At 33.9% G+C, this 16,837-nt stretch overlaps 1 protein-coding gene across 5 annotated transcripts in view; it reads right to left on the reverse strand.

The window, feature by feature from the left end:
* LOC140445124 (kelch-like protein 15) overlaps positions 1–16,837 on the reverse strand; it is a 61,852-nt gene that overhangs the window by 35,333 nt on the left and 9,682 nt on the right. For all 5 annotated transcript variants that reach the window (XM_072536961.1, XM_072536963.1, XM_072536960.1 and 2 more), the window contains 3 exons: positions 12,702–12,894; positions 6,740–6,821; positions 5,103–5,258 (listed from right to left, as the gene is read on the reverse strand). In XM_072536961.1, coding sequence (XP_072393062.1) covers positions 5,103–5,258; positions 6,740–6,821; positions 12,702–12,894 — 431 coding nt within the window. The remainder of the gene's footprint in view (positions 1–5,102; positions 5,259–6,739; positions 6,822–12,701; positions 12,895–16,837) is intronic.

The following is a 16,837-nucleotide window of genomic DNA, read 5'->3' on the forward strand; positions in this document are numbered from 1 at the left end:
TTTATGTTATTTTAACTTAAAATAAAAAAAAATCTTTTCTCGGGGGTTTTTGGGATTGTTGAACACGTATATTACGACGGCTATGGTCTCCAAGGTATCGGTGTCCAGGGTGACCTCGTTGTGGGGTTTAGTATTAATTTCATTCTTAATCAGTTGACAGTCATTGATAGGTTTTTAAAATTGCTGAACACAAATATTTCATTGATAAATGACCTCAGAATACATTACGCTTGATATAAAACTTAAAAAATTATACAAAACATTATTTTTTAAATTTGGCGCTTCAAGCAGTTGGTACCACTGATGAAGTGCCATGTGAATCATATTCTAATTTTCTCTATAGCAGGTCCCGCCTTTTACTTTCACATTAGCTCTTATAAAGGGTGTTTTTGTAGAGGTATAAAACTTTGAACTGAAATAAAACAAAGATGATTTTTATAAACTGACATGAAACTAACTTTATTCGAAAGATAATATTTTCGCATTATAATTTAAATATGATTTCTGGCATATGACCGTCATGGCTGGCTCTGACGTAGTCTAATCTGCAGGTCCAGTTTTCGATCACTTTTCCCAATATTTGTCGCCATATATCTGCAATAACGCGGCGAATGTTGTCCTCCAAGTGTTCAATTCTTTCACGCTTATCGGCATAGACTAGCAACTTCACATATTCCCACATAAAATATTCTAGCAGTGTTAAATCGCACAATTTTGAAGACCACTTCACGGTCCGAAAAGTGAAACTATGCGGTTACCAAACGTATCCTTCATTAAATCAATTATGGCACGAGCTGCGTGACATGTTGCGCCGTCTTATTGAAACGACGGCTCCTGTACATTTTGCTTGTTCAATTGGGGAATGAAAAAGTCAGTAATCATGGCTCTATAGTGGTCACCATTGACTGTAACGTTCTGGCCAGCATCGTTTTTGAAGAATTACGGTCCAATGATTCCACCAGACCAGAAAGCACACCAAACAGTCAGTTTTTCTGCATGTAATGGTTTCTTAACATACATTTGATGATTATCTTAACTCCAAATAGGACAGTTTTGTTTGTTGACGTAGCCATTTAACCAAAAGTGAGCTTCATGGACACGTTGCCAGAATGAAAGACGGAAGATGGACTCGCAAACTAGTTGAATGAAAACTAAGAGCCGATAAAGGTAGCAGAGGAAGACCATCAACACGATGGCAAGACGACTTACGAAAGACAACAAAAAACTGGATACAGCAAGCACAAGATAGAACCACTCACCTAATCTACGCCTTGCTAGGTGATGATGTACCTTCAATACTTGCATGAGTTGGATTTTGTAAGCACGCAAAGCAAGATCTTTCCGCAAAATCTTCCATAAAGTGGATGGACACGTATCCAACTGCTGTACACGGTGGCAGATAGAGTGGTTCGGGTCTTCCTGTATGCTGCGCTCTACAGCAGCAACAACTTTTTCTGTACGACGTGTCTGTGAATGCTTGTTATCATTTAGAGTAAACGTGGTGCAAAAACGTTTCATGGTTAATCCAATTACTTGCTCTGATGGATTATTATGTCGACCATAAAATGGACGCAGTGCGTGATACGTATTTCGAACAGAACCACAATGTTCAAAATAAATTTGTACAATTTGTAAGCGTTGTTCAGGCTTTAAGTCTATTCACGCTAAAATGCCAAACCAAACTTAACATAAATCACTTGACAGCTATCAAAATGGCCGACAGTTAAAAAAGTGATACCAACTTACATTTCTATATCTGTAAAAAAACACCCCTTACTTATTCTGTCACACGTAGTAGTACACAGATATCCTTCAAGTTATATAGTTAGGGCGCGATTTTTTTCTCCTCGGTCTATTTCAAATTATTATGAAAATCACTGTTTTTTCTATAAAAATGTGGATGTAAAAAGAATGGCTTGGTTTGTAATTTGACAAGTAAAAATTGTGCTAGGTGAAAACTGTACGAACATGAAAAGAATTATGGAGAAAGAAAATCAATTATCTGGTCCACAAGAAGATAAGGAAGAAATAAATTTGAATGCTACTATTATTAATTGTTAATCATATATTTTTTTAATGATGTAGCATTTGCATATTCTTATGTATTAAAAGACGAAGTAATAATAATAATAATAGTCTCCCGTTTTATACCGCTGTCGCGGCTTGGGGAGTATAGCAGGGTAGTCTGCTATATCTAGTGCCTACGGTATACGAGGAAGGTAACATGGTAAAGACGAAGTAATTTTTTTTAATTCCTCTTAGCGTCGCCGCGTAAAATAAACTATTTTTAGAGTTGTTTATATTTCCTATATAGTTGTTTATATTATCTGCTATATCTAGGGCCTACGGTATACGAGGAAAGTAACATGGTAAAGACGAAGTATTTTTTTTTAATTCCTCTTAGCGTCGCCGAGTAAAATAAACCATTTTTAGAGTTGTTTATATTTCCTCGGTATTCTTTGATCATAAAACCGCTCGATATATACGTTTCAAATAAACATTCAGCATTATGTCCAAATTGTCGTCAAATTTGAAATGTTTCTTTGTTTTTCGTCTTATGTTATGCAAGACTAGTACCTTTGCAGTTAATTGTGCAGTACGTGTTACGTTACTTGCAATGGTTCCAGTTTTGTAAAAATGTGCCGCTGATTTGTTTCTACCTCACCTATGTTTGTCCCCGGCTGATCAACGTTCCAGACCGTTGAAGCAGTTTTTTTGTTAGTGCTCAGAGATTTCCCATCCTGTTCTACCCCCAGAAATTTTATTAGATCCAGTTCCCGACCCCAGACATTATTATTATATATGAAATTTAGTGAAATTCAAGGTAACTTTTTGTGTTTAAATTTTAAAGTCAATATAGACATTTTTTTATGAATAATAGTTGCTTTCATTATTTAATAAGATAATTTATATTTGCAATAATTTTTTATTTGCCACAGTTTATAGCCCAGTAACATTTGTAAGTTTTGTAGCAACAGAGTTTGTAAATGAATAGGACATATGTAAGTTTTTTTCTTTATTATTTTGGTATAAATCTCTGTAACTACTAATATAGTATTTTTGTGCCATCTGTATTTTTGTAACTGTTTATGGCGACACAATAAATGTTTGATTTATTTATCTAAACCATTTTTTTATTCATTTAAAAAAAAATTTATAACACCCTTTTTCAGTTTCATTTAAAAAGATGTATTTTTTATTTCAAATTATTATTTCAATAGTTAAAACTAGTTGTCGTAATCATTATAATTTGGCACCTCGAAGCGGCGTCTATTTTAAATTGCTAGAGGTCCTTCCTGTTATTTTGTCTGTCCATTTGTTCCAAGAGATTCATGTCAGTACCCTTTTGTTTCATTTTTGTAGTTGCCCCAATCCAACCCCATTGCCATTTAACTTATCCACGACCCAGCTCTCCACACAAACCCTAAGTGCCGTTCGCACGGTATCGTTTATTTTACTTGCCCTATCTCCACCCCAGTAACTTCTGTCCCAATTTTCAACCTCTTATAACAATACCCTATGTGGTTGGCAAAATATATCGTTACAATGAGTAAAAATTTTTTTGTATTTATATTTAAGATATCATATTTTAACTCTTATTTGATACACACTTTCATAAAAATCTTAAATAACAAATTAACAAAAAAACTTCAGGAGACGAGCTCCACGCTGGATACCAGATACCTTGGAGATAATTTAAATAAAATGACTTTTGATTAATTTCGAATAAAAATAACAACGCTCCAAAAGACGAGGTCCACACTGGGATACAGGTAGCTCTAGGATCATCGCTGTCATAATATTCGTGTGCTTTGACCTCTAAGACTCCCAAATAATGACTTTTGATTGATTTCGAATGAAAATAACATAAAACGTCAGAAGACGAGCTTAACCCCAGGCACCAGGTAGTTCAAGGATCATTGCCGTCATAATATTCGTGTTTAGCGATCTCGAAAACCTCCAAGAAATGACTTTCGACAGATTTTGAATGAAAATAATATAAAACTCCAGGTAACAAGGTTCAAGGACCATCGTCGTTATCATATTTATTGACCTTTAAAATCCACGACTTATGACTGTCCCCATAAGATTTAGAATGAAATAAACATACTTCATAAGACGAGGACCACCCTAGCGACCAGGTAGCTCGAGGACAATCATCGTTATCATATTCGTGTTCAGCGTCCTTGCATATCCCAGAGTAAAAAAATTAAACTCATTCATGACGATATTTTCTTGGTTGCAAATTTTTCATTGTATATGTACATTGTAAATGTATTTTTCTTATGCACAACATGCAATTTTCATTTTACCACCATGAATTTTATTCACAATTTTTGCTGACACTTCCCGAATCAAATGCAAAAAGTTTCACAGCGATTAATATTGCTGCGGAAAATTGCTAGGTTTAGTGCTTCGTTTCCTCGCCTCTAAGTGTATGCATAAGTGTTGTCATTTCAATTGAGTGAGAAGAAGGTACGCGAAGTCTGTTCCACAAGAAATTATTCTGTTTTCAAAATGTTCGCGAAGTAAGGCTAGGAGCATTTAGGTGTATAGCTCGTCGCGCCATCTTGTTGAAACCATTGCCTGTGCAAGTGCATCTATTACTCTCTAACTATAAGTCTCAAACAAAAGGTTTAATAATGTTCTCTCTGTAACGCTCTTGGTTAACAGAAACTGGATGCTCGTTCTCATTTTCAAAAAAGTAAGAACCAATAATCCCATGCTCATACATAACACACCAAATGGTAACTTGTGTACTATGTAGTGGTTTCTCTACAATGACATCTGGGCCTTCAAATTCAAGAAATCGAGTTTTTTTCTATTGATATAACCCCAAAAAAAAATCGAGATGTTCGTACATTAGACTCAACACTCATTTGCAGTAAACTTATCTAATTTAAATGCGGTAAGGATAACCACCAAGAGATTCCAACGGTTGACAATGTTTTTAGACGACCAGAAAAAACCAGGACCATTTTCTTGAAGGTTTTATTAATAGCGCACTGTTAATATGACAGTTAGTAACAAATAAGCTCAGAAAAATAAACACTTATTACTTGCGATGTAATACGTGATGTAATTGGTTTTTTTTTAATTACCTGGCTCATAATAGTGTCCATTGCAGAATTTTTTGATAATTCAGGTTCATGGGTCATTCTATTATTACCAAAATTTGTTGTTTCGGGATACACATTAACTTTTGTAATCTTTGGGTCAGCTACTAATACACTTAATTTATTTGACGCGAAAACAACCTAAAAATTATGTGAAATTAAAATTAAAAAAAAAATGACCAAAATTGGCAAAGCTAAAAATAATAGAATTAAGTTTAAGAAAAATGATCCAGTCTGCAACCAAAAACTTTTTTAATCCATGTTAAACTTAAAAAGTGTAAACGAAATATAATTCTAGAATGTAATGTTTATAAAATAAAGTGCTAATTGAAAATGGCAAATTTGCCGAAACGTTTAGGCAATAGTTAAGTAGTTTTATTTACAATAGACCGACAAACCCAGGAAACTGACAAAACTACAGAGAAAGCTACAGCTGCCAGAGACAAGGAATGCCAAACGTTATTGAATGCTAAGAGCAGACAAACGTAATAGAGGAAGACCACCTACACGTTGGGCTGACGACATCAGGCGTATCCTGCAAAATTGGTAACAAAGAGCACAAAATCTCAAAGAATGGAGTTTAAGGGAGGCCTATGTCTAGCAATGGACGTGATAAATAAAGGCTAGATGATGATGATGATGAACTGAAAACGATGTCATGTCTACATATAAATAGTGTTTGATCTCATGTCTTCATTACCATGTCTCCATTACAAACTTTTTATGATATTTATGTACCAGGACATTGGTCCAGAGTTATTAGGACAGCCAAAAAACAAAAACCATTAACAGTAGTAGAAATGATCACCAACGATTTTGTGGGTAGTATTCCATTAGAGAAAACCATTACTAATCGTAAAAAGACTGTTGAGGGTGAATCGGTCAACTGGTTAAAAATGCAATAGTTGCGTACTTTTTAACTGAACCACAACAATTGTATTATTATAAAGAATCTAACAATCAAGATGTATTTTTTAAACATAAAGACATTAAGAAGCGCAATATATCTACGCTTATTGAAAAACTTCCTCTTATTGAAGCAGCTAAATTTAGCAATTTAAAAGATTTGTTATTGTATGTACCACCCTATTTACATAGATTTTCTAAGATCCTAAATTTTAAAAATTTAGATCAACGTTTATAAAATAATGATGATGGAGAAGATAATGTGTTTTACGCTATAGAAGATTGCGAACAAATGGTGGAATAAATGTTTATAAAAAAAATTAGTTAAGAGCATTGTTTTCATTCTTGTTCATTTTTTGTAGGTATGCAAGTATTGTAAAAATATAGTTTATGAAAAAACGCATTTTATTTATTTTTATTTATATAATGTTAGTGCAAAAGTAGCCTAGGATTTTTTTCCAAAAAGATTTTAAATGTTTTATCTTTTTATGATATTAATGTGAAATAAAATTAACTAACTTACTTGAAACCTAATTTAGTTAAAATTTAAAAGTGAGGTTAAGAATCCTTGAGAAATGGAAAGCGGCCAAATTAAAAAAAAACTTAAATCGTCTTTTTCTCAAAACTAGTTTTTACCAGTTAGGCCAATCTTGTACTATGCGCCGCCTATATACTAGATTTATTTATTTTATTAAATAAAAAAAAGAAACACTTACTTGGGAGGAATCGACTTTGAGGTTTCCACTGGGTGTTACTTTAAATGGGAAGCGATCACTGTTTTCTTGACTTTTCGGCGAGCTATATTAAACGCTATTGTTGAAGAAAATTATTTACAGTTAAAAGGAATGATAAAAAGGGTTGCTTTGTAACAAATGTATTCAAAATAAAAGAAAATATTTATATAATATGCAAATACTTCCAATATGCTTTGGCAGGCCATATTTAAATAATTATTCTTACATTTATTCTTGTGCTAAAGGTATATAATAATTAGACTTCGGCAAATATGCAAATAAAAATGTAGAAAATATGCGCATAAATATGCACGTGTTTACCCGAAAATATGCAAATATTTTACAAAATATGCATACAAATAAATAAAAAAATCGTAAAATAGTAACAATTTTATTTAAAAAAAAAGTGTACATAACTAAATATTTCCTACTATTCATTAAGATTTACATTTATTTTAAGTAACTACATCATTTTTAAGTATAAATAAACTTATTTAGAATTATGGTAACAATAAATGACCAAGTGGTGTTCAAAATTTACTAACAAAAACTTGTGGCTTCTGTCTGAGTACATATATTTATATATGGAAAAACTTCGTTCAACATCAACTGATGTAACGGAAGCATTTTTCAAACTAACCAAAACATTTGGTTCTAAATTAATTGTTTCCGAAATATTTCCAGCTAGAACACTGACTACTTCAGAAAGAATATGGTAACCTTTATTTTTTTCCATTGTAGCTTCAAATTTTTTTAAAATATCTTTTCCAATATTACCTCTAACGTTCCGACAACATGACGCAAATTCTTTTATTAATGCTGTACTTTCGAACAATGACAGTTTTGGTGATTCTAACTGAGTAATTGTTTTTTGAACAAAACTAAAATTTGATTTTATAAATGAAAGTTCTTGTTGAAGCAAGTTACTCTGAAAAGTTTGTTTAGAATCCAAAAGAGATTGGGAACTTTCATCTGTTAACGTATCAATTATGTTCTTTATTTTAACAAAATGATCTGCATAAAAATTAGCTGCTTCTAACCATGTTCCCCATCGCGTTAAAATAGGTTGTGGTGGAAGAGGAATGTTAGGTAGCATTTCTTTATAAAGTTGAATTCTTATAGGAGATTTAAGAAATACTTTTTTGACACTGGATATCATGGTATTTACAAGAGGAAACTTTTTTCGTATTTCCTCTGCAACTCTGTTTAATCCATGCGCTACACAAGTAACATGTATTAAATCTGGGAAAAATATTTTTAAATTTTGTCCTGCTTTCACCATATAAGGAGCAGCGTCCGATAAAATAAGCAGTAATTTATTAGAAGGAATAGTTGTCGGAAGAAAAAAAGTTGCTAATGTTTCTTGTATAAAACGCGAAATTGTTAAAGCATTTGTTTTCTCAAGTTGCTGGCATGAAATAAGATGAGATTTTGGTAAGGTATCTTCTTTAAGAACACCAATCAATAAATGAGCAATATACTTTCCTGAGGAATCAGTGGTTTCGTCTACAGATATGTAAAAATAATTATCTGCAATTTCTTCCTTAATATTAATTAACACCGACGAGTATAGCCCGTTCACGTTATTTCTTCTTAGAGACCGATCACTTGGAACATTAAGTTTGCAATATTTTTTTAGAAACAAACTAAAATTTACATTTGCTAATTTTGAAAGCGGTATGTTTGCAGACACTAATGCGCGACACAAGTCTTCATTAAAAGTTTCTTGCTCATCTAATTTTTTTGAAGTAGATTGGAAATATTTAGCCATTGAAGTTTGATGTTTTCCTCCTATTTTTCCTTTTTTTGCAATGTGTGAAGCAGTGTAGTGTAGCGAAAACACTCGCTAAGTGTTTTAAATGCAGTATTAATCCACAAATTAGTTTTTGTTACTAACCATTAGTACATCATATAACTTATTTTAAAATTCAACAAAAGTTTTTTTTTTGTTAATTCAATTACAATAAAAATAATTGTGTTTTAGAATAGCTGACTTCATAAAAAAAAGTAAAGGTGAAAAATTTTTCTAAATACACACCATTGTATTGTACCATGGACAATTTTTTCTCACTAAAGGAATCTATTTTTCATTTAAAAACAACCTACGAGTACTAAATTTCAAGTAAATACGTTTATTGGTTTTAAAGTTATTGTTGTTATTAACTAAAAGAATTTAATTTTTTTTAATTTTAACACCCTGTATCTCGAAAAGTAAATAAGTTTGACCCCTCATTAACTATATCGTTTTGTTCAATTTTTCGAGAAGTATCTACAGTCAAACGTTGTAAGTGTCATTTGGAAACACCCTGTATGTATGAAATATTAGATATTTAATAGAACATATTAGATACTTACAATTTTGCCACAGACTGAACAGTAGATTTTTCCCATATCCATAGACAGCTCTTTATAAGGTTTAATCCAAGTTGAAGCAATGGTCATTTTAGGCATTATAAAATCACAATCTTCCTTTTTGTTACGCACAACGAGTGTTTACGCTTTGAATATCAAAACAAAAATGATTTACAAATCTGAGCATCAAATTAGAAATGTTTAGGTACCTAATTCAATAAACTGGGAGATTTTGGAAAATCCCTAAATTAGGAACAAAACTATTAGCCGTTTACCTGCTGTTAAGATACAATAAATTGTAGATAGATTTGGGGATTAGATCATAAAATGCAAATGAGCGAACCCTTAGCGATTATCCAATAACTGAATGCCTCAGTGACCGAGACTTTCTAAGAATGTTGAGGGCTACTTAAATTGATCTTCTTTGAAATTGTAAATGTTTTGTACCTGTAGAGATTACGTACTTAGATCATTTCTTGATTAAAATGACTACAAAATTTTATACAAGAATTGAAATAAATTGGTATGTTTAAAAATTTTCAAATACAGTATAAAAATCTGAACTTTTATGCACTTTATGCAAACTTTTATACAAATATGCCAAAATATGAAATATTTGCATAAAATATGCACAATATGCAAAATATGCAATATGCATATTTGCCGAAGTCTAATAATAATCTTACTCGTCAAGACTAGGAATGACTTTCAAAATTTTGCCTATCTGCGCAGAGAGCAGATAGAGAGTATTCGGAGAGAAAGAGATGGACGAACCTAATTTTTAATCGTAGTTTACAGGTCGAGTTTACTTCTCTTACTAAGATAGTTTCGGGTAATTTTTTTAAAGGGTAAAATTAAAAACAACAGCTATGTTAAAGCACATTGTGAAAACCGAGTGTGCTATAACAACACAAAAAGTTATAAAAGAAATAAGGCAAAATGAAAAACAATAGGTCACTGATTAGGTATTCTTTTTTGTAGTAATATAAATATTCATTTAAATTTTTAATGACTATAGAAGGCAGGTAATGAGAGTGCTAAAACAGGAAAACCAGGGAGCCACATTCTGCTCAAGGGAGACCAGCTTGATTTCAGACCATGGGTTTCCTACTTGGGTGTCAAATTTTTAGACACTCAATTGAAGAACTGACCTTCAAATGACCCTAAATAAGGTAAGAAACAGAGCCAATCTCCTAAAATCACTTAGCGCCAAATTTGGAAACAATAGTCATGTTACTCTCCATACCTATAAAACTTTCATTAAACCGATGGTCGAATACAGAGCTAAAATCGACGTAACTCTTAACAAACGACAAATCAATCAACTGATCGCTACAGGTAGGAAAATCCTAAGGAGAATAATGGACAAAAAATATGACTACCCATAAAATATCATAGGCAATAGCCTACACCTGCTAAAAATTCTGATCTAAGAGCCGTTCCTAATAACAAAGACTTGTATAAATAGTAACTACAGAGAAAGTAAAAAGTAAATTAACATCAACACAAGAACAACAATCTGAGTGAGTACTGAGAGCAAATACATACTCAACTTCTATATACATATATAGTTCACAAGTTCCAGCCCCATACATGATATTTACAGTCCCCTACTCAGTTCCCCCGCAACAAAAAAGGGGCATCCATAACTTGAAGAGGCGACCCTTCCATAGACGGACTGTTTAGAGCTTTTTTAGAGCCGTCTGCAGTTTCAATACGAAATTGTCATTTGCAATACATGGACCGACCAAGCTGTTCGTGTGCGACTGCAGATAAAAATGCAGTTTGCGTGTGATCGAGCTTCGCCGTGCTGCCGGCAGTAAAGATCTGTTCGACACGTCTCACATGAACCGCTTGGAGCTGTCTGCCCCGAGTGCTCACAACATAGACACAAAGGATTTTTATTGCTTATCAGAACATAAGGAACAAACCTTATCTAGTGGCCGCGTCCTCCCTCTTGCGCATTTCGATTTGATCATTCATCCATTTTTGTATCACACTAAAGAATACTACCTGCTTCCAAGAAAAATGAAAAATATAGCTGATTTGAACGATGACTTGTTTATAAAAATGAAATGAAATCATATATGCATGTATATGGAATTATCGATATACAACATACAGCGATAGGCTTGTTTGCTGTCTGTGAGAAGTTTGTGACTGATTTTGATTTTCGGTTACGTAATACCAAAATGAGAAGTAGTTTCTCTTCGTCTGAATCTAAGTTGCAACTGATTGAATATTGATATTGATTGAATAGAAGTAGTCGTGTTGCAGTCGCACACGACTTCAATCGGACAGCTGGTAGCAGTCGGGTTGCAGTCGAGTCCAACCGCAACATGTCTATTCTTCTCGGCTCTCGTGCAGTATGGTCTTGACTGCTCTAAGCAGCCTGTCTATGGAGGCTCTAAACCAGGCCGTCATAATGTTTTTCACTTCGGTCGAAAATCGTCGGTAATCCGACTGTCTATTTAACTAATATTTTAATAGGCAATAATATTTATTTACGGCTCTTTACGGAATAGACGAAGGCATCCTTCTAAATGGTGAAAGAGTAAACAATGTTAGATATGCCGACGACACCATGGTGATAGCAGATAGTTTAGAGGGACTTCAGAGGCTAATGGACAGAATAAACGAGTACAGTCAACAGTACGGACTAAACATTAATACCCACAAAACCAAACAAATGATTGTCAGCAAGGAGAATATAAATGGGGACGCATCTATACATTAATGGGACGCAGATAGAGCGAGTAAAACAGTATTGCTACCTGGGAACTATTATAAACGAACAGTGGAGCAATGTACAGGAAATAAAGTGCCGCATAGGAAAGGCAAGAACGGTCTTTAACAAAATGAGCGCCATCTTCAAAAGTCACAACATATCCCTGGATACAAAAATGAGACATTTGAGATGCTATGTTTTCTCTGTGTTGTTGTACGGGGCGGAGGCATGGACGCTTACAGACACCACTATTAAAAAACTTGAAGCATTTGAGATGTGGCTTTATAGAAGAATGCTGAGAATATCATGGACAGCAAGGATCACGAACAAGGAAGTTCTAGAAAAAATGAAGAAGGAACCAGAGATTGTGTTTACGATCAAACGCATAAAATTGCAATATCTGGGACACGTTATGAGAAATCAGCACCGTTACTCCCTGCTGCAGTCTATATTGCAAGGTAAAGTCAAAGGTAAGCGGGGACCCGGTAGAAGGAGAATATCATGGCTGCGGAATTTAAGAACATGGTTTAAGAAAACCTCAACGGAGCTGTTTCGAGCCGCAGCGAGCAAGGTCATGATTGCCAATATGATTTCCAACATCCGAAACGGAACCAGAAGAAGAAGAAGAATATTTATTGTTAATTGGTATTTCTGAACCTTATTAAGAAACTCCTGAGATTATTAAAATGTTTCATCAGTATCCTTCCTAATATCAATTTTATATAAAGTTTATTTATTAATTCAACTTTTTATATATCATTTTTATACAGGTTAATTACAATAATTACGTCACCAGCAAAATTTTTAAAATTTCTAAAATAAAAAAAAACGATAAAAAAGATTCTTATTGACTCTTATGCTTACTTAAATTTTGGCATTCTATTCTCGGATATCACGTCAATTATTTGTGTTCGGGTCTTCTTTTTGCTGGGAAAAAGAAAATCCTTATCTGTTATAGGTTCCGTTGATACGTAATCAGGCAACTGTTGTTTTGAATATAAAAGAACCAAATTTTCGGAAGGAATTGTAGATGAGGCAGAATGGATATTAGCATAACCTGAAAATAATAATTCATTTACCAAAATAAACAAGACACATAGTACAATATGTTAAGTTGATATGTGACGTTGATGTCTTCATTCTAGATAACCGTGCTTTTCTGCAAAAAATATTAATATTAAGACTTAAGACTCGTGCAGTTTTAAAATATGTTTTAAGTTAACCTAAAATTATTCTATCAATATATCTCAGCTTTCAATATATCCCATACAATATTGGACATAAGCCTCCCATGATTTCTTCAGTTCTTCTTTGTTACTAGGGGAAATGCGGGTATTACCGCCCAGCGGCAAATACCGCCCACTCTATACAATATGTTAAACATAGAGAAATAGTAACTTTGACAACATTGAAGTGACGTCACGATACTACCGAGTGAAGCGAGCAACAAGATCGACAGCCATAAGCACGTTTAGTTGTTTGGCAGAGATAAACGTGTTTTGTGTGGTGCCGCTATAATATTTACGTGCTCGAAAATAATTTGTAAGTAACTTATTTTTATACTTAATTTATTGATTTTTTTATTAATTAGTGACCGGTCCTCTTATATATATATATATATATATATATATATATATATATATATATATATATATATATATATATATATATATGGATCGAAACAATTTCTTTCAATATTTTGAGAAATAACGATTAACAATAATTGTTTTGCTTATATGGCGATGGCGGGTAATTTCGCCCAACTTGGGCGGTATTACCCTCCAGTGAGCGGTATTAAACATTAATTTATACATTTTTAATTTAGGATAAAGAATACCGATTGGCAACGGTGAATTCACGGAAAAAGGCAACTTGGAGTGCAGAACAACTTCAGGAAGCTATAAATGCAGTTAGAAACGGAAAGGGAAAAAGGCAAAGTGCAAGAGAGTTTGGTAATATAGGATTTCTATTTTTTAATCCATTTTCTAATGTTCTTTTTTCAGGTATCCCATATTCTACATTAAAAGATAGACTAAATGCCAACAATGCTTGTGCAGCACAACTAGGTCGTAATCCTATATTTTCCAGTGAACAAGAAAAGCAAGTGGCTGATCGCTGGATCTATCTGGCGAAGATGTTCTATGGTCTAACGGCCACTGATTTACGAAGAATGGTCTACGAGTTTGCGGTTAAAAATAATATTAAAAACTGCTTCAACGATGACAAAAAAATGGCCGATAAAGACTGGCTTCAAGCTTTCTTAAAACGGCATCCAAATCTTAGTTTGAGCAAACCCGAGGCAACCAGTTTAGGGAGAATTTCAGGTTTTAATGCTGAAAGTGTAGGCCTTTTTTTCACAAATTTAAATATAGTCTTAACAAAATATAACTTTCAAGCCTGCCGTATATTTAATGTCGACGAGACAGGTATTACCACGGTGCAGGTGCCATCCAAAATTATAGACCCAAAAGGTGTTAAACAACTGGGAAAAGCTATAAGTTGGGAGAGAGGTCGAAATATAACTGTGTGCTGCTCAGTAAGTGCATCAGGGATATATATACCACCGATGTTTATTTATCCTAGAATCCGAATGTCGGATCAGCTCAAACGCAATGGACCGGTAGGTGCCATATATGAATGCTCGCCCTAAGGCTGGATGAATGAAGATTTATTCTTGATTTGGCTTAAGCATTTTAATAAACACGCATCTACTTCTAAGGACAACCCAGCATTGCTGTTGCTTAATAATCACAGCAGTCATTGTTCTTTATCTGCATATGAATTTTGCCGTAAAAATGGGATCATTATGTTATCGTTTCCACCCCACACGTCCCATAAGCTACAGCCACTAGATCTGACATTCTTTGGGCCGCTAAAATCTGCCTATTCAAGTGAATGTTCTCTCTATATGAGACGAAATGTTCACCAAAAAATAACACGATTTGATATATCGGAAATTTTCAATCGAGCATTCGTTCATGTAGCCACCATGGAAAAAGCTCAAAAAGGATTTGAAATAAGTGGGATTGTTCCATATAGACCGAATATTTTCACGGATGAAGATTTTTTGCCTTCCACCCTTTCTAACATTCCCGCTGTCGAACTACAACTTCCTGAAGCTGATATTACTCCCTATACCTCCAAACCAAATCGAGTACCTTCAAAAGATGCAGTCTTGGAAATAAATGAACCTGATGTTATTCCAAGTACATCAAAAGTCATCGAAAGTCATTGAACAAATGACACCGTTGTGCGTAGTGAATGAAAATAAATTAAAAAAGAGGGGTAGAAAATTAGGCATTTCAAAGATTTTGACGGCAACTCCAGAAAAAATAGAACTGGAGCAGAAAGAGAATAGAAAATTACAGAAGAAAGGAAAGCAAAAACTTCCTGTCAAAAACGTCAGCAAAAAGGTAAAACGCGCCACGAGGAAAGTCAAGTTTGACGATAGTTCTTCAAGTGCTTCATCCCACGATGAAATGGAAATTTGCAACGATCATAGTTCCGATGATCCCAACAGCGACATAGAAGAAGAATGCATGTATTGTGGTGAATATGGAAAATCTGAAATGTGGCACAGATGCGGAGTTTGCCATAAATGGGCGCATAAGGAATGCAGTGGTTACGATAATCACAAAACTTTTGTATGCGATTATTGCAAATAGAGTGTAGTTTTAAATGTTTTTATATTCGTTTTTTTAATTAAGTAGTTCTTTGAATATGTTTTTTTTGCATAATAAATATATAGATGTTGTTTGTGAGCAAATAATTATTTTGTGTTTATTTTCATATAATGTAACCCTGGTCGGTATTATAGCATCACTGGGCGCAATTACCCGCATGGTCGGATAATTCCGCCCGAGTGTAGGTTTGTGAATATAAATGTAATACTCCGCAAAATAAAATAAATCAACACTTTCAGGCTTAAATAATTAGAAGTCGATAACATGACTGTATTTTGACAGTTGAAATTCTGTTTCAAGACCTATAGATTTTGTTTAATTTAACAAATTGCTTAAGTGGGCGGCAATACCCGCACTTCCCTTAATTATACTCATCAACATCGGACTTGTAAATTTTTTAAGCTCATCTACAAATCTCACTTGTGATTTTCTTTCTCCTAGGTTAAGACCTGTTCTCCCAAGGTCTTAACTGTTTGGTAAGTTTCCAACTTTCATCTTGATATCTAATGTGGTATCCTGCAAATTGTAATTTATAGAGTAGGGTAGTGCAGTTTGGTGTAGAGTAATGTTATGTTAGTTACAGATTTTTGAGAATGAGGATTTTGAAGAAATTCCGGTGGGTAATTATTTTGTCTTAAAATATTTGTTGAAATAATATTGTGGGACAGACCATTTAATTACTTTGTTTTTATACTTCTTTTCAACCTACTTTTTTCAAACCGGGCTCTTGTAACTGCTTGATACTGTATCCTAACAAAAGTTCTATCAAAATCAATAAATGCTACAATAGGAGTAAGCAGTATTTGTTCTTCTTAGGGTGCCTGTCCGTTTCGAACGTTGGCGATCATTTTGGCTATGATGACTTTGTTGGTTGCTTTACGAAATAGCTGTGTTGAAGTCTTTCTACACCATGCTCTCAGGTTAGCAAGCCAGGATATTCTTCCTCCTGGGGCACTTTTTCCTTCAAATTTACCTTGCAAAATGCATCGAAGTATCTCGTATCTGCCTTGATTTGTCATTATTATGTCCCAAGTACTGCAGCTTACGGCCCTTCACGATATTGACCAAATCCGCAGTTGTGTTTATCCTCCGCAGAACTTCATTATTGACTTTGTCTGTCCGTGGTATCTTCAGGATCCTTCTGTATAACCATAGCTCAAAAGCCTGAAGTTTTGATAGTTTCCGCCTTTAATGTCCACGTTTATACTCCGTACAGAAGCACTGAGTACACATAACATTTAAGGAGTCTTATTTTTGTTTCTAGGGTGAGGTCATGTCTAGGATATTATCCCACGACTCATTGATTATAGTTCCCAA

The sequence above is a fragment of the Diabrotica undecimpunctata genome, chromosome 7, assembly GCF_040954645.1.
Source record: "Diabrotica undecimpunctata isolate CICGRU chromosome 7, icDiaUnde3, whole genome shotgun sequence".
NCBI classification, from domain to species: Eukaryota; Metazoa; Arthropoda; class Insecta; order Coleoptera; family Chrysomelidae; genus Diabrotica; species Diabrotica undecimpunctata.